The sequence below is a fragment of the Aythya marila genome, assembly GCF_965140915.1.
Source record: "Aythya marila genome assembly, chromosome: 3".
Lineage (NCBI taxonomy): Eukaryota > Metazoa > Chordata > Aves > Anseriformes > Anatidae > Aythya > Aythya marila.
The window spans coordinates 31363029-31382348 of record NC_139044.1 but is presented as its reverse complement, the minus strand read 5'-3'; the positions used below and the strand labels follow the sequence as shown (position 1 = coordinate 31382348).

Sequence of the window (19320 nt, the reverse complement as noted above, 5' to 3'; positions counted from 1 at the left end):
CTTAATTCTGAGGGCTGCAGACTCTTCAGCTAAGTTGCTCTTGACATTACTATAGACTTTCTTTATAATTCTAAAGCGGTTCAGTTACTCTAGCATTTTTTCCTCACACACCTATGTTGAGCTCAAGTCTCAAGTCGTTTAATGATTGTAAAATGTTAGGGTTGAAATTTAAAAGTACCCTGAGCAATGTTTGATTTTATATGCCTGTTCTGCCTTTGAGGCATAATGTAGAAAGCAGTGTTAAAAAAAAAAAAAAAAAAAAAAAAAAAGAGTAAAAAGAGGAAATACCACTGTGTCCAGGAAAACAGCTATGACCTCATTAGAAAGCTATTCACATAAACAAACACTTGAGAAATATTTCAAGTTTATGTAGCTCAAGCTGCTAGTCTAAAAACCTTCTCAAAAAAGGAAAAAGTGCCAAGAACTCAAAAGGCATTTAATCCATTTACTCCTGACTTAACTCTTTTGATTGCAGCTTTCCAGATTTTTACTTCCCCCCTCCTCCAAAGAGTAGATCTGAATTCCTGCATAGTTAGGAAAGTAGAATTATCATTTTCCATTAATTAACATTAATTTTTAAAATGACCAAACAAGACCAAACAAGTAATCGTAAATCCTGAAAAGATACAATATATTTACTCCTATGACAAAAAATGCCATAGAATGTCACTACGTGTGTATTTTTACAAATGATACTTATGCTAGTATATACGCACACTTATTAAATGACTGAGCTACCCATATGCATCCAGCTATGAGACAAGGATTACCGTTGTTAGATCTGCACGGTCTAAGGACTCAGTCAAGCCAAAACAAGCACAGTAAGAACTCTAGCTTTAAATATTCATAAAGTAAAAGCTTAATAAAAGAGCTAGCATCTTGCTGTGTAATTTGTACCAACACATTTCTTTTAGCAAGATATACTGAATGATACTCTCAGTTCTCTCTTGCTTGTTTTTGCTCTAAACGGCACTACTTTTATTGCTTTACTGACCTACACATGGCAGCCACGAAGGAGAGAAAGAATATAAAGCCATCATTAAACAAATGCATCTTTTCCTGAAAGGCTAGCAACCACGAATTCATTATTCTATTAATAAAGAAAATGCTGCAGGTAGAATTCTTCAAGTACCAAAGTTTCCCCACGTGACAAAGTGATTGCAATCATATTGCACAACACCAAGACCAAGCAGTTAAAGCTGCCCGAAAAGCCAAGTCCCTCTTCTGATGCCAGCTAATACAATGACAGAGTAGGCATGAGACAGCCAGCCAGGCCATGGATTCGTGAACACAACCTCAGTGTTTGCCAGCTATCACATAACCCATGGCAGAAGACTGACCCTGAACAAGCATGGGTCAACCTGTGACAGGAGCTAGAGCAGAGCGGATGTGACCCAGCATGATGAAGAGTTCATGCTGCCTTTTTGCTGGTTGTGATAGGACAGATGATACCAGATCTCTGCTCTGATGTAAAGTTAAACATGACTAAGACAGCATACTTGATTTGGCATTGAAATTCCTGTCCCAGAGTTAAATCAGGAAGAATTCTGGCACAAATTTAGCTCTAGAGATTGCCTCAGTTAGCCACAGCTGTTTTGTTCAGGAGCAAGAGCCCTGAAATCAGACTTGCACTGAGCCATGCAGCCTCACGCTACACAGACACAAACAGTGCTCATTTCTGAAGACTTTTATCTCCAAACTGAACTGCAGACAGAAACAAGTTGTTTGATCAGATCAGTGTTCTATGGCATTTTACCTTTTACTTTTAAATTTAATAACGTTCCATAGGCTGAACTAATCCAAAATAAAACTTCTGTTATTGAGACTTGTGTAGCTTTCTGGTACTGGTAATTTTGACTACAATCAGAGGGCAGCTCAGAATCATGTGCGAATTTTGCAACCCACTCTTTGCTAGACAGTAGCTCTGCACACAGTGAGTGCATGAGATTCTCAGGCATCAGCTGTCTCTAGGCAAGTTCAGGCATTTTCTTCTGTAGGGGCAGAAATTCCAGCCTGTCCGAAGCGGAAGAGAGATTCAAAACAATCTTCTGTTGTTTGAAGGATGAGAAGGTTTGTGATTCCAGCACTTTGGACATTTCTTTAGTACACAGAAGGATTTGTACCAGACTCCTGAAGGGAACTGGTGCAAGTGCTGTGAACTTTCCATTAAATGAAAGGGAAGGAAACTGACAAACTTTATTCCTGTCAGTATAAACAAAATACAGAGAAGCTTTCAGTTTTTCAAAAGCTGTGCTGATAAGGAGCTTAGAAAAGAAAAGGATACAGTTCATTTGAATTTGCCCATAACAATGTTAAAGGACAACACATTGTACGCTTTTGTTTGCCTGCAAATATATTTAAACAAGTTAGGTGGAAAAAATATTTGGCTTCTTACTCTTCGGACTGTATTACTTTGTTCAATAAACTTCCCATTAAACACAACTGCAGGACCACTCTGGAAGTCCTTTGGTCCTGCATATAGGAACAGTGATTAGGACTAAAACAAATCTGTAACTATTATTATAAGTCAGTGCAATTATTTATACATGATTTTATGTGATTATATATATACAATTGCACAGTTTGAAGGAAAGAAACACTATTTTGTGGCACCTGTGGTCTGTAAAAGATATTAAAAACCATAGGAAACTGATGTATAGTAATCACAGACAAACAGATTTACATAGTGAGGTATCTAGTAGAGAAAGTCCATAGCATCACATTAGAAACCACTTCTGTGTTCAGATTCCACAAGTTACACACAGTGGCTATATTCAGCAAGATTTGTTTTCTCTGTCTACCTCACCAGCCTATCCCAACCCATTAATCTTTAGACAACTTCAGAGGAAAGACAGTTATGCAGGTTGATACCGCTGTCTTTTTATCATTATTTAAAACACAGTAGACAAGACCTTAAGGTATAACCCTGAGAGACAGAAGGCTTATTTCCAAGTCACCACATAGGGTGGAGGTGAAATCATGGAAAATAGCATGGAAAGATATCCCAACAGAAGCAGCTCTACCTAAAACATGCCCAGCTTAATATTTTCTTTAAAAACATCAGTAATGGAGGAACTGCAACCAACTAAACAATTCTACAGTTCAAATACTGTAACTAAACTCAAATTACATCATGGGTAATTCAGGTTAGACAGAAACAGGAAACAAAAGGGAGCGTCCTAGGTTTTATTACTTTTCCCATCTGTAGGGTATATGTGGGTATATGTAATACAGTTTATTACCTTCCTCTAACCTGCAAATTTGTTGCTAAGAGGACCAATTCTGGGTGTCCCTGCCACCATCTTCTCCTGCAGACTAAATACACTCATTCCTGTCAGATTTTATTTTTCTTGATAAGTTCATGCCATTAAATGTCTCATTGTTTCTGTGACTTTCCTCTATGCTATCCCCCTTTTGCCCATACAACCTTCTAGAAAAGGAACTTTTTAACACTCAGCATTAAGTTACAGCCCTAGCACAGAAAACCACCTGGATGGCCAAAGGAGGAGCTGGGGCCACCAAACACTGTGGCTGTGCTCTAAACACCCTGCTACGGTGCGAGATTTTCTAGATAAAATGCCAAGAAATTCCTGGAAGCAAGCCATGTTCTTTGTAAGGGAGGAATACATTTAAATCCCAGTAGTCTCCGTCAATCTATCACAGAGAAAATACATGCTGTGATCAGTTTAGCCCTAGGCATGTTAATAGGACACAAACATCTGCAAAAATCTCAGCACCATTAAAAGTACTGGCATAGCTCATCATTCATCACAAGTCCATCTGTGTGATATGCCTCCAGTGTATGAGAAAAGCTTAATATTTCAGGAAAAAAGACCTAAATATGTTAGCACAAGGCCCTGATTTGGCATTATTGCTAAATGATGATGCTCAGCAGTAGGATTCTAGCACAGGTCTAACCATCTCCTCCTGTCTTAAAAAAAAAAAATTAAAAAATTAATTCTAACCTTGTCCTCTAAAGTGTTGGTGACTTTGTTGAGGTTTAAGTGTGTACTGAGAGTCAGAACATAACTGGAGACATTAGCTTACCAATAGAATTCCCTTTGGCAAAAACAAACAAACAAAAAATATGACTTCACCAAAATAAATACTAGAAGTTACTTTACTGTAGTTTTAAAACCATACCAAACTGCACCATCTAGCATTTAATATTCTTTGTACATGACATACCATCAGTTCCACAGAATATAAGTAGTATCTTGGTTTTCATTAATAAATGAAGTAAGTTAGACTTGGTATTTGACTGGCCTCCAGTTTTCTTCACCTTCTTTTTTCCTTCAATTTTAAATGTAACTGGTAATGGCACATATTGTTTCAGACACTTTTCCCAATTTGGCTACAGCGAGTATAATCCAGGTTCAGAGGATCTAAAACATTTGACATAGCTTGGTAGACTAGCCTGCTTTTTCAGTATACTAGACCAAATTCTCACATGACCGTGGCTGGTGATTAACCTTGATTTGCAAATACTGCTAAAATGTTCTGAGTCAAAACAAGCAAACGTGAAAAAACAATAACCCGCCCCACAAACACTAATTCTTCATTTCTTTTTGGAATGATGTTATCTTCTTTTTATATCAATCTTCCATTTATTATTTACTTCTCCATTTGTTTTCTTTTGCTCCTTGAAAGCAATGTTTTGTGTCTTGATTTTTCTTACAGATTATCAATTCTATGCTACCTGTACTCCCATTTTAGCAAGGTTTGTATTCAACTACTGTTTTTGAAGAAAAGCACAATTCTCATTAATACCATTTTTTCATTCTTTGCTTTACATACAAACCTTCCAACTCTTTGACAGCTTAACCAAATAAAAACCTGAACTTCAAGAGAGCAACTTGATTATCTCTCCTGCTCTACAAAAACAAACAAACAAACAAACAAACTGCACCATTTCACAGTTATGTTCTATCTTTGCATTCTCACGTAATCCCCTCTAGTCCCACTGGTATCGAGTCTAGAACAGTCCTTCTCGATTTGATGTCAAAAATATCCTGAACATATCCCAGTAACTAGCTGGACAATCTCCATGGTTTTTATTTTAAAGTAGGTCTCTATTTAAAGTAAAAACAAAAAACAAAAAACAAAAAACAAAAAACCAGCTCCTATGTTTTTAGATGCCTAGAAAGAAATATGCAGCAATGTTTAATTAGGCTCAGGATTATATTTAGTTCTTTGCTCTAGGACAGACTCTTGCCCTGGTCGAATCCTTATTTCTTAAGAGTAAAAGGCAAATAATATTTTTCTTTGTCACGTAAGTTTTGTAAAGATTAGTGCAATGAATAATGAATGGGATCCTGACAACTGATGCCTGTGGGGTGTTCCACTTGGACTCTAGTCCTTCCTCTATAGTGGAGATTTTCCTTGCTGACACAGTATTCCCCATGTAAGATTCCTTTTAGTATTCATAGATGCTCCCTTTAGAAATAGGTGATTCATATTTCCCTTTAGAAATGACGGCATCACCTTTAACCTTTTCCACACTGTGAGCTTAATAACAGAATAACAACTGCTGTGAGGAGTAATTGCATCAACAGGTGACAAGAAGTGCAATTAGAGAGGGATTTAATTTCTCCTGCAACACAGTATCAGTACCATACAGACTCAAGAAAGCCAAGAGGTTAAGAGAAAAGAAAAATGGCTTATGTCACTGGTATTTTCTCAAATGTGAAAAAAAAATAAAGAAGTGGCTATGGAACAGAGGTTGTGTGTCACATCAGGTGAGCGAGCATGATGATTTAGGAGCTCACTTCCATAACACCATATGATCAAGGGTATAGCCTGAAACAGCAGTATACATGTAGAAATGGTCACAGTTTCAAGTCCCAGTGGAAGTTGTCATCCTTTTTTCCCCATATCAATGCCTGTTACTGTTGGGCATGCACAAGGTACTCCCACTCTCAATGTACAGGGCAATGGAAGTCCGGAGCTCACCTCCTGGGGCAATGGAGCAGCAGTGGCTCCACAGCCACTCCTGGCAAGGTCAGATGCTGAAATCATTGCTCCTACATGGCTGTGGCAGAAAGCAGTCACCTTGGACCAGTTGGATGCAGTGACTACCAGGACCACTCTCACACATGCAATTTGTTGTCTTTCATAAGATCAACCGAGACCCTTTTAAACTAGCTGCTGCATTCAAGGAAACTTACACAAAAGTGGAAGCCCTGACTGACAGAAGAAAGCAGCTGCAGGATGCTCTAGCAATATGCTCTCAAATTTCTAAGGCACAGCTCAGTCACTATGTGCTTTAGCACAACCTACATTCAAGAGGCCCATGCGTCAATAGCTAATTAGAGAACAGGCAGTTTGGATGCTCTCTTGTTTCCAAACATTTCCACTCTCGCTGCACATGCAGCTTTCAATCTCTTTAGACTCATTTGTTGATGCTTGTAATTGAATGCCGAATCATTTTTTTTTCCTTACAACCTCTCCCATGAGAAAAAGCAGCACACCACGATTAGCAGACAAAAATAAATGAGTAATAAATGTTGAGTGGATCAGGAGAAACCTTGAATTCATTTCAATATAATGCAGGCTTTGAGGAAAGGCTGCATCTTGGGAATCTCTTCCTCAGTTTTCCCCCATATTTGTAAAATATCCTATCCAGGATCCTCTAGAAGGAAAGCAGATTCCAATACCCATGCATTAATTGTAATGGTGCATTACTGTAACCCACAGCAGTGTTTTAAAAAGCATAAAATTATGTCTCCAGCTAGTATATCAGCTTAATGTAAAATATTCTGTTTTCTGCATATATTCATAATGCTTAGAATCTAACACAGAATTACTAAGAAGCATCCTCTTTCTGTAGTGTATTTTTTGCTTATCACCAATGAGAAAGTTTTCTAAGCATTTTCTAAATGCTGAACAGCCAGTAGGTAAAACTTATCTCAATAACAAACTCCAGTTCCAATAAATTGAAACATTAGAACTGTTTCCAAGCAGGAGTAAGCATTATTTTGGTGATAAATAATATATACACAATTTTGTGACAAACTACAAGAAACAGAAGATTACACAGGATGGGGAGCACAAGGACATACACAATATAAACTGGAAGCAAGAAAACAATGATGAGCGTATTGATTGACTGCTGTTCTTATAATGAGGAATAGGGTCATAGGCCAACACTTCCAGGTTGCCCAAAGCCCCATCCAACTTGACCTTGAACACTTCCAGGGATGAGGCATCCACAGCTTCTCTGGGCAACCTGTGCCAGTGCCTCACCACCCTCATAGTGAAGGATTTCTTCCTAATATCCAATCTAAACCTACCTTCTTTTAGTTTTAAGTTAAAGTAAAGATGTCCTATTAACAACACTCCCTGACAAAGAGTCTCTCCCCAACTTTCCTGTAGGCCCCGTTTAGGTACTGGATGGCCTAAGGTCTCCCCAGAGCCTTCTCTTTTTCCAGGCTGAATAACCTCTGGTTTTGTCTGTATTTGTGTTTGGGATTGCCTCAGTGCAGGTGCAGGGCCTTGCTGAACCTCATGAGGTTTGCACAGGCCCAACCTCTCAAGACTGTCCAGGTCCCTCTGGGTGGCATCCCTTCCCTCCATTGTGTTGCCCATGACACACACACAGCTCTGTGTCATCAGTAAATAACAGCTCCAAGATCTACAAAGAATGACTGCTGCTGAGGTTTCTGTCACCACCAAACAACATGCTTTTCTAAGACAAACTGACCTACCGTTAGTTTGAGACAGACTGGTTACAAGGAGAACCACGCAGAACCTACAAATCTTTCACGGAGCTTCCAAAGAAGTTTTATATTAAATTCAGGAAAAAAATGTTTGTGAAACAAAGACTGATCTATCCACCAAATGCTAACAACAAAGACAACCTACTGCTAATGGGGTCTCTATGCTACATGTGTTTTGCTGCCCTTACACAAGATCTACCCCCTCAATACCAGCCAGCTGCTCTGCAACAGCAGGCTCTTCTCTACCCTTTCCAGGCTGCCTTCCCAACCTCTCTCTGCCATACCACCCCATTCACACACACTTGTAGTAAGTGGTACAGAAGGCTGGCCTGCTTCAACGCAGCACATCATTAGGCTTACTTAAAAACACAATGTAGTTACCCTACAATACACAAACTGGATTTTTTTTTTTATTATATATATATATATTTTATTCCCCCCACCTCCCTAATTCTATCATTAAATAGATACTATAACAGCAGGAAAACTATATGAATGTCACTGCACATGTCCTATTTTATTAAACCCTCTTGCCTGTTTACAGAGGTCTTCAAACCCAAGAATTAATTGAATTAGTTGGTAACACTGATTATTTAATGTATACCTATAAATCTATAAATCCATTAACTTGGATTTGATTAAAATGCGCTCTTTAAAAAGGCAGCAAAACTTAATTGGAAAGGATGAAGATAAGGAATTCAGTATCTCCCTGAGTTTGTGCCAACAGCTAGCCACCCTCACCGCTGAGAACAGTCTGTCCTAGATCTTACTGATTTGGCTCTCATTACATTGTTTAAAAAAAAAAAAAAAAAAAAAAAAAAAAAAAAAAAAAGCCATCAAAGTGAAGAAATTGATTTAAGCCTATCATTGTAAAGTATTTTCTCCATGTTGTATTAACAGTACACCTCTTCTGCACTTGTTTGCATTTCAAGACCCTTCTGAAAGCCATGAATCAGATTTTAACATTTAAATGTCAGTCTCATGAACAAAATTCCTGCCTCCTTTTCTTTTTAAACTAAGAAAAGTAAGGGTAGGGATATACATATAAAAATATATTTATCTTTATATAGAAATACATTAATAATGTTATTATTATGTATTATTTAATATTATATTATATATTTATAACATATAAAAATGAACCTGACCACTCTAAAATGCACTTGCAAATCCCCAAACTATAAAGCAGTGCAAATTAAGTTTTATGACCATTTTGTCTTTTTCACCAAGCATCTGCCACACAGCTCAAATGTGGCACAGAGAACTCTCCTAAGCAGGAGTTTTAGAGTTGTTCTCATCTTGTTGACATATATATATGTCAACAATATATATATATATGAACATATATATATATATATAAAGGTGAAAAAAAATGAAGGTTTAATATATATATATATATATATATATATTTAAACCTTCAGGCCTACAACTATCCTCTTTCCATAAAAAAGCATCATCGATAACTGCACATTGAAGATTCTCAGATCTAAATATACTTAAAGCACTCTCAGGTCACATCATACAGCGTTATTTTTAAAGATCTGATTGTAACACTAGGAACCATAAAGAAAAATACCCCTTAAAAACAAACAAACATATTTAACTGACCAGGTTTCTCAGAAAAAAACAAAAAAACAAAAAAAACACAAACAAACATACAAAAAAAGAGGATTTTTTTTTTAATAGTTTTCATACTTTCCCATAATATTTTAACACTGATGATTTAAGGACATAAACAAGACAAAAGATTATCCTTTTCTACAAACTCTGGTTTCCTTCTGTTTCACCTTTCTGCTTCCTTCTCCTCTTTGGCATCAGCTTTTTTTTTTTTTTTTTTTTTTTTCTCCTTTCAATTTACACTGTCCTCATAGGCTAATCAAGCCTATGAGTCCTTGGAGTGAGCTACAGGAAGGAGAAAGGCAGTGATACACAGGGCAAGTGTGCCAGGACAGTATAAATGAGTTTAATCAATTTCTCCTCAGAAATAGGGTATGGTAATGATCAAGGACAAAGAAAAGTGGGCAACCGAAACAGCTCCATCTAACACCTGATAACGAGGTATCCTGCAAGAACTGTGACAGCTGTACCCCAAATAACTTGCTACCTGAAGAGAAACAGCAATGCTAGCAAGGCAGTTGGTACCTCAGAGACTGTTTAATGCCGGTAAAGACATCAGAAACTGGCTTAGCATTGCTCAGAATACCAAGTGCTACCTTGCAGTGTGCCACACAGTAAATCAAGTGCTAAAAACCTCAGAAATTAAAATGTTTTTAATAGAATGCCAAGAAAATGGAACAAAGGAAAATTAGTATTATTTTAGTATGACAGACAATATATAAACAAGCAAATTAGGTAAATTGCATTTATTTCTATAGTATCTACAGTCCTAACCCAAGCTGATTAAAAATTAGTCTGGAAGCTAAAGAATTTGTGATTCTTTCTGATGTAAATTATTTTATTCGTATGGAAAACATTTATTTTTATATATATAATGTTGCTTACAACTACACGAACAAGGTAGGTATTGTATGTGCTAAGTATTATTTTAAAACTAGTACTTAAGTGTTTATAATAAAACTACATGCAAATATTACTTTCTCCTGGAGAACTAATACGAATGTTTTTGTGCATATGCAGCGAAGAATGCAAAAATAAAAGTTTCAAGCATATGATACATGCATTACTCAACAATATTAAATATTACTTAATAAATATTAATTAGTAAATACTGAACCAGCATGTAATTTCTTATGCTCAGAAATTATCTGAGCATGCAACATTTCAGAATGGTTTTTCTCCTTCCACTGATCAATAGCAAAATACCTAAGTCTTTACCCAACTCATCACATACACCACGGAGCCATCCTGAGATACAGTCATTTGCATGACAAATTAACTAAAAAAATATATATTTTTCTAAAAATTTACATCTGTAAGCATAAAAAAAGAATCTGTCTATTCCTACACTTATTTACAATTTCAAAAAGTTTTACATCTAAAAATTATTTTGCAAGTGCCTTTTTTTTTTTCTTTTAGGCAAGCCCAACTGTCTAAATAGTATGCACACGTTTACAGTTCTGCAAAAAGCACTTCCAGTGTTTAGCAAATAAATAAATAAATAAATAAAAATGTCACTTCTAAAAGAACTCCAGTGTTTGCTACTGGCAAAAGAGCACTTGGAAAACAAGCAGAAAGGGAGACTTTCACTAAATTTCAAATTCCCTGAGGTTATAGGGAAAAATGCTTTAGAAATTAAAGGAACATGACGACTTACAAATGATACATTTTCCCACTTAAATATCTTCAATAAAACTTCAAATTCCTTCTTACTGAATGAACTTCAAGGAAATTATCTCTCTCTTATATCTTGACAACATAATAAAAATAACCAAATACCCAGCATCTCCCACAGACATAAAATCCTCCTCTCCAGGTACAAGAGAAAACTTCACGTACCATTGACACATTCAAAGACATCACAGCACTTGCCAGGTGTTCCATCTCCACGTGAGACTATTTGGGGAACGGAGCCTGCCTCGCACATGGGGAAACCACATAAACCAGAGAGACACTCGCATCTGAAACCAAAGAAAAGTAAGGAAAAACCCATAAGTAAATGAAGCCACACATAAAGGAAAAGAATAAGCAAATGGAAAACGGAAAGCTATAGCATAAGTTCCAATATTTATATTTTAGAATCATCTCTTTTCAATCTAATGACCAAGATCATTTATCAACCTAATTTTTTATTTTTATTTTTTAAATAATTATTTTAATCATTGGAACTCTGCTGGGTCAAGCAAAAAAAGGTTGTATTATACTACTTCAATACTCCAGTAGCACAGGTAAAAATTCAGGAAAATATTGTTTCAAGATTGTTTGAAAATAATGATATTCTTCAGATTTGTAAAAGCAGGCTTCTCCTCCTTCATTTATTCCATGAATAATCAAACCTGATGAAATACTAATAGCAGTAACTACACCTATTCAGAAGAAATAGCATCCTCACATTAGGAAACTGTATTATGCCCACTTTTACATACGGAATAATTAAAGACATCCTGCAGAATCATTACATTTAAGCCAAATGAAAATAACTGCAGGTGTCTTCTCCATGCAAGTAAAATTTAGTTATTTAAGAAAATAGCCTAAAGAATTAGAAGACAAAATGTAGATAAACAGCAGTTGCATTTATTTCCAGATTCTTTGCTTTATGATTACCATAATTGTTTAGAAGTCAAACACTTTAAATTTTCAATGAGTTTACATTTAACACAGTCCTTGCCCCAAACATTGGGCATACTAATGGAATAAAACAGCAATGTTTCCATAAAAATGAACACAGTGAACAAAAAGAAATATTCAAATATCATAGCCAAGAATATCATGGTATAGCACTTAAATTTTCAATTGAAGTTGACAGGATTTTTATTTAAAAAAAAAAGTAGGTTAATTTAGCTTCCTACAAATACATACAAACTTCAAAAGGAAACAAAAAAACTGAGCAGATCTTTTAATTACAAGTTAAAGAAATGAAAATAAGAACTCTAGCTGTTAATAACTACTGCAAATATATTTACACGTTCCAAGACAACCCCCAAATTAAACCATCCATAAGAAACACCATCAGTAATTATTGGGCTGTCTTATTCTTTTTTTTTAAAAAAGTAAGAAGATTGATTCTCCTCTACTTTGACTGTTTTGCAAATTGCCCAACAGCCATTGAATCTTAGACCACGGCTCAATGAATGACAAAGGTTCTCTCAACGAAGGCTCTCCCTTTAAGTCTCATCAGCATTGGAAAAATGTAAAATTCTACATTGAAAAGTATTACTTAAAAGGAAATTTGCATGGAGTACAAGTAATCTCAGAGGACCTTTAACATACTATCATAAAAGTATTTTTAAAATATTTTATTAGAGCACTATGTTTTAGAAAGGCAAAAATAGCTTTATACCTTTATATACCTATAGCTTTTATACCTATATACCTATATCTCTTATACCTATCATACCTTTACTTTTGACATTTTTCCCCAGAACTTATTTGTAAATTTAAAAAAAAAAAGTGGGAAACTTTTATTTTCTGTATGTCTTTGTCTTTGTCTTCGGAGATGTAGAGGGAAAAAAAAAAAAAAAAAAAAAAAAAAAAGAAGCAACATTGCTTCTGCTGTATGGGATCAAAAAAAAAACAAAGGATTTGTGACAGTGGCTTCCCTTTAAGATAACTCAGTCCCTCCTCTCCTCCAGCATGACAATGAAGGTTTAGGGTTGGGATGGTACAAAGCACAAATGAAGAAAAAGATGTGGGATGCACACCTGTCAGAAATGTTTCTTCAAATAAAATTACAAGAAAACATTTATCCCTCCTTTGTTTTCCCTTTTCCTTATCCTACAAAACCCAGCAGATATTAGTGGAAAATATTTTCAAGAGTACCAGCAGAGGAAGGCTGGCACCCTTCCTCTTGGTGCCCTTCCTCTATGGCACCCTTTGGCCAAAAGAAAGGAAAAAGCCAAGAGTACGCTAAGACATGCAAGTAATCTTACAGAAATCCATACTATCTAACCTTTTTCTGCCCCAGTAAGAAGAATATAGTTATTGAGGAAAAACAAAACAAAACAACAACAACAAAAAAAAACACCCCTCTGCACCAACAAAACAAAACAAACAAACAACAACAACAACAAACAACAAACAAAGCAAAAGAAGCAAAAAACTCAGAAATCAGCCAATTAGCACTGTCAGGCTCAAGAAATTGGTATCTTAACCCATCCAACAGTCATTGCTTTGGAAGCTGCTTTTCACTTCCAACAATAAAACCCTGAAATAAGTGCCTACATATTCCTGATGAAGAAAAAAGTGTTTTAAAATACATATAACAAAACATGTACAGACAAAATCAAAGTAATTTTATAAACCTTGATAAAAAAAAATAGGTTGCACTTCAACCACCCTATGTTGAATACACAAATAACCACTGGGAAAATACACAGATCAAACTTCATATAAGTCCACGCTTTTTTTTTTTTTTTTTTTTTTTTTTTCCCCACAGAGAAAATGGCATACATCTTGTGAGCTGAAAGTACCGCTCAGTCATATCACCTTCACAATAACCTTTTCCAGACATGACTGTGTCCTCTCTATTGCTTGCCTCACAAACTATCATGAATGACTTTTGTTCCAGGATAATAGAAATGGTTAGATTATTAACTTATATCATTTTTGTTCTCAGTCAACTGCTTTTAAAAATTATCAGCCAAAAGTAAACCCATAAAACTGACTAACTTATGATTGACAATCTTCTAAAACATGTGCTGAAAAAGAAGTTTAGAAGATTGTTGGGAGCCAATGTTTCTTTTTTGCAGAAACAAATCCCTTCCAATCAGAATAATCAAAACTTAGCATACTAATTCAGAAACAGCAAAACAAAACAAATATAACAGTGTAAGCAAAATGAAACCCCACCCTCCAAAGTTTTAATAAATTGACTTCCCATTTGGATTAAAAAAAAAAAAAAAAGTCCCTGCATGGGAGAATGTCAAAGCAGATGGACTTAAATAGTTTGCATTCTTTTCAGCCAGTTCTGCTAGGAAAATCTTTGACCATCTTCCAGGCTATTAGCATGGAAAACATTGTTTTGGAGACAGAAGTCTTTCAGTAAGAAACCCAAGGAATTCTGGTAGCTGAGCACAGCTGTAGCACTGCCAGAACAACAGCATCTGGAAATTCTGAATAAGTGATCCAGTTCTTAATAAGAGAGCAAAATCAGCTTTATAGTACTAGATTATTTCTGAAGTGCTTTTTGGAGAAGAGGGACGGAAGAGAAGTTGTATTCCAGCTTTGTGCATCATCACAGGCAGCTATCCATGTGCAGGGTGTATCTTAGCCTTGCTACTGAGCATTATGTTTGGAGAAAGGTTAGTAGGCTGGATTTGTTGTAAGTCTGTTGATAGTAACCATGCCCCCTCCCTAAATAATTTCTGTAAGATTCAGCAGTTCACAATGTTGCCTCTGAGCTGCTCTTTCTGTAACCATAACTTGTCTAGGGAAAGCATGCACAGCTTAAGTTACTATAAGAAAAGCTTCCAGGAGAGAAGGCAAATTTACATGTTGCCTAGTTTCTTTACAAAGGCTACATCTACACTACTGTAACATGAAATAGCACAGGTACATAGACAAACTGCAAGATTAAAGAGAGGTCAGTATTTGAGGTACTAAGAATCACTCAGTATCTCCCCCTCACATACCTTATTAGCAAAGACTGTAAAGCAAACTCATACATCAGAATACCAGCAAATACCCTAAAAGAAGTAAAGTCAGGACAGAGGAACATGTCCTTTTAGCAAGTAAGGAGGACAGTCCTGTAAGAGAATACAAAGCATCTTTATAAGGGCCCAGAAAGAAAAAGAAAGAGAATCAAAAAGTCATCCAAGAGATGCCACAGAGCACAACCTGAAAAGGTGGCAGGAGAGCCAGGAAGAAAGCAAGATGCCTAGCTAAGAAGTCAACTTTACCAAAGTTTGACAGAATTTTTGAAAAAACGGACTGAAACTGTCAGGCAAAAAGAAACTGTGTCCAGTTCTTCAGGTTAAAAAACAAAAATAAATAAATCCTAGAAATTTCAAAAACAGCAAGAAGAGCTTCAGTATATAAAGGACCAGATGCAAAACTACTCTCAAAATCCAGCTGTGTCCATTAACCAATGCTTTACAGACTGAGAAACATAACAGCTTCAATAATACAAATGACCAAATGTTCCATTTGAATTTCCTGCAGTTTTTAAATTCTTCAAAGCAGAAATAATTTTATCACTTGTTTTTTGTTTTCATTTCTGACATAATTTTTCATTTTTTTCATTTATATCACCAAAAATGTAAAAATTAAAAGGATGAAGAAAAAAATAATCAAACAGAGCACTTCTAAATGACAATTTTTATTTAAAATCTAATTAATCTTGGTTCATTTACTTCTGTTATTGAATAGATGAAAAGAGAGAAGGGCTTAGTAGCCTCAGAAAAGCTGTTTTGATGGTTAAATCAAAATGGTTCTCCAGGCCCAAGGCATAATGGCTATGAAAATAAGAACAGGCACTCTAGAAAAAAAAACTTAGTACCAGTGTATGGGAAGGTTGGAGTGGGGGTTAGGTGGGGAGAGGGATATTTATTTTAAGGATCAAAACAAAATCAAGTCTGAAGCACTGAGACTGGAGAAATGCATTCCTGAAACATACGTCACATTCCTTTGCAGGTCTTATCACAGTCCTCTGTTTTTGGTCCTCGCAGGAATCTAATACAAGTTACATTACTTTTAGTAGCACTTGTGTTAGCTAAATGTAAGAGAGAAAACTCCCACGGATCTGTCAATAATACTAACAACTGAAAGATACTCTAAGAGAGGGAATATTCAGAAGAGAACATTCAGCATTATCAAAGGTTGGTGAAATGGTGGCAAGGAAAAAGATTAAATGCAAGAAAGATCCTCCCTACCATCAAGCATATGGTATAAGAAATGATGTTATAGCAAAATGAAATATTAACATGACAATCTCATGAAATCAACAAAGGATTCTGTCCATATTACCTGCACCTGAAGCCACAATGCCATTTAAGTAAGCAGTATGTTGAGTTTTAAGCTGGAGAAGTTACAGCTTAAGGAATCAACCAAATGCTAGCTTTAGAAAATGTTAACTCTAGTCCTAGACAAATGCATCACTGCAGACAAAGCCATTTGGACACCTCCATCCAATGTGTTCAGATAGATTTTTTTTTTTTTTTTTTAAATCTTCAGACATACAATTGGAGAGTTTTAGCCCACAAGTTCAGGGTCACTGCTTTATACATTTTGCATTTTCAGTTTTGAATATATGAATAAGTAATTAAAATATTCCTTCTTCTTGGATAGCTTTTAGTATTTTATTTTGGAGATCAATAATTAACCCGCAGAAGGAGATGACAGATGAACTGTGGAAGGTGAATATAAGAAGTATTATTTGACCATTTCCAAATGCTCAAAAATATTTCATTGCTTGTATATCAACTAAATGTCTCATATGGAAGTGCTTCCTATTCTAAGTCTCCAGGGGGGCTACTTACCTAGAAATCATACCTAGTATGCTCCCAAGTAAGAATTCTCTTCCAAAATTCTAGATATATGCATAGATACGAGTGTTATTACAAACATATACCCAATAAAATAGTGCATTTTTCCATTAGTATAGTGTATAGATATATATAGAATTATATTTATTTATAGGAAACATTTAGATATTACAAAAGCTGATTATCTAGCTTTTAATTAAATATACTGCAAAAAAAAAAAAAAAAAAAAAAGGAACAGATTTCACGCATATTTTCTGTATTATTACTGTTAGGAACTAGGAAATGAGCTAAGGAGGGGAAGAGTTGTAAAATCATCATTCACATCAAGTAGATTATAATCTTTCCAGGGTTTACTAGAATGCAAACAGTTCATTTGACCAGATGACTTTATTTCATCATTTGACTAACATTAAATTGTCTGTTTTCCAGACAAATGAGAAGGGAAAAGAGAACGGTCACAAAAACGTCGTATCGTGAAACAAACAGACACACAACCACTGGCCAAGTACACTGATATATGTATAGACCTTTTAGAATTCATCAGTACATGAATAAAACAACATAAGCCAGTCCAACCCTGCATTTTTCTCGTATTTTACCATAACAGATTATATTTTTATCTTAGATTTTTTTTTTTTTAACCACAAGATTACTGTTTCAGTCACCGTTTTCTTAGGTTTATCAGCCTCACCTTTCATAATATCATAACATTTCAAACCCAACGATTGAGTATACCTAAAAATTGTTTCCATCTTCCACTTAAAAAAGATACAAATTATGAGGGTCTGGAACTGGATCAATTCACAGAAAGGACATTTGTATCAACTCCAAGCATTTATTGCTTTACCAAATTAATAATGTTTTGTTATGGTACAGTGCTCTTTCTGTAACATATTAGGAAATATAATTCCAAACCCTCCTGGCCACTTCTTTTTCTCATTTAAATAGAGTTAAATAAATAAATAAATAAATAATATTCCTTGGTATGTTGCTGTCCTGAGATGATTTCTCCTCTTTGCTCTATGCTGCTTAGCAGAATAACTTTGAAAAATCATTCTCATATTTAAGTCAAAAAGGAACAAAAATCACTCAAATATCTCTCAATTCTTTGTCAAGCTGAAATACAAATGAACACCTGTAACAAGGCAGGCTGAAGAGTCATCTAGCACAAATTCCTGCCTCAAAATATTTGAGCTCACTGGCTTGTACTAAGTAAAGAAAAAAGGTTTGGAAAAAGGAGTGGCAAGTACCACTACAACCATTTTTCCAGGACATCAATAAACTGCTTCATCAACATAGCATGAAACATAGCTCTGGGTTCCTTCTGAGAAGATCCGTGAGGGGCTGAAACAGTTCCAGCAGAACACATCCCAGAATACACTAGAATGACAGTTGTGATCTTTACAGACATGGTCTATGCTCTCAAATATCAGGATCTTGGTAAGTAAGTTAGTAATTTATTTCCTTCTCCCATAGACAGTGGTCTATTCAAGATACCCAGGAAAGAATATGTCTCCCTAAAACCAAGTAATATCTTGCTGACTCAAGATAAGCAAACAACCTCCACACCCTCAAAACAGGCAAACAAACAAAAAACAGAAACCAAAACACATATTATTTTTGAATTTATCTGATGATAATTTGAGGTCCCCCCTTTCTTCTTTGAAATAAAAAAATAAATAAATTATTCCACATTTAGCTTCTCCATGTCCTTTACAGTAACTTTTTCATATCCCTGAATGCAGCTCTGTACAAGTTTAGGAAGGATACATCAACTAAGACTCTATTTGGCAACTGTTCCATGCAGTGATCATGCCTACTGCCATTCTCTCCACTAACTTCACTGTAAGTTTTCATGTAAGATGGGCCAGAAAGCTAACTGTTCAGAAGGGGCAAAAGTAACCTTGGTAAACGTGGTAGTTTATCTTCCAAATGTATTCCATTAGGAACTTCATTTAAAATCTAGTCCAGAATATTGCTCCAGAATCCCAGCATTTCTGAAACCAAACTTCTCCATTCAATTAATCAGATCTTATTCATGTAGCAGGAGCCACGCATGCAAGAAACGTAACCTTGTTCTAGTAATAAGTTTCTCGAAATTCCACAATTAAAATTTCAAGAAAGAGTAGTTATTTTAAAATGGTTCAGAAATCTTCAGTTTTGCTTCTCAAAAATTAAACAATTTAAGAAGGGAAAAAAAAAACAGTATTTTGGGGCTGCTGAAAATTGTCACAGTTCCCTGCTGTTTTCTAGAGAAAACAGAACTTCAAACTTTTTTGACACAATCTCAGTAACGTTAACATTATTTCCGGCTCTGAGTATTGTCAGAAAACTGCTGGGAAATTCTCATATCTATATCCCTTCTAAACTGCAAACATACAAGTGATAATTTTATTGCTTTTTTATGTATATGGGTCTCCCTGGGCATACAGTTGTGAGTTTGAGAACAACTGTCAAATACATTATTGATCTTTGTGTTACAAATACAAATTTGCCTGTTCGTG

General features: G+C 35.5%; 1 protein-coding gene across 2 annotated transcripts in view; it reads right to left on the bottom strand.

The window, feature by feature from the left end:
* The window catches only part of CRIM1 (cysteine rich transmembrane BMP regulator 1), a 180265-nt gene that overhangs the window by 57876 nt on the left and 103069 nt on the right, over window positions 1-19320 (bottom strand). For both annotated transcript variants that reach the window (XM_082757788.1, XM_082757787.1), the window contains one exon: window positions 11175-11296. In XM_082757788.1, coding sequence (XP_082613914.1) covers window positions 11175-11296 — 122 coding nt within the window. The remainder of the gene's footprint in view (window positions 1-11174; window positions 11297-19320) is intronic.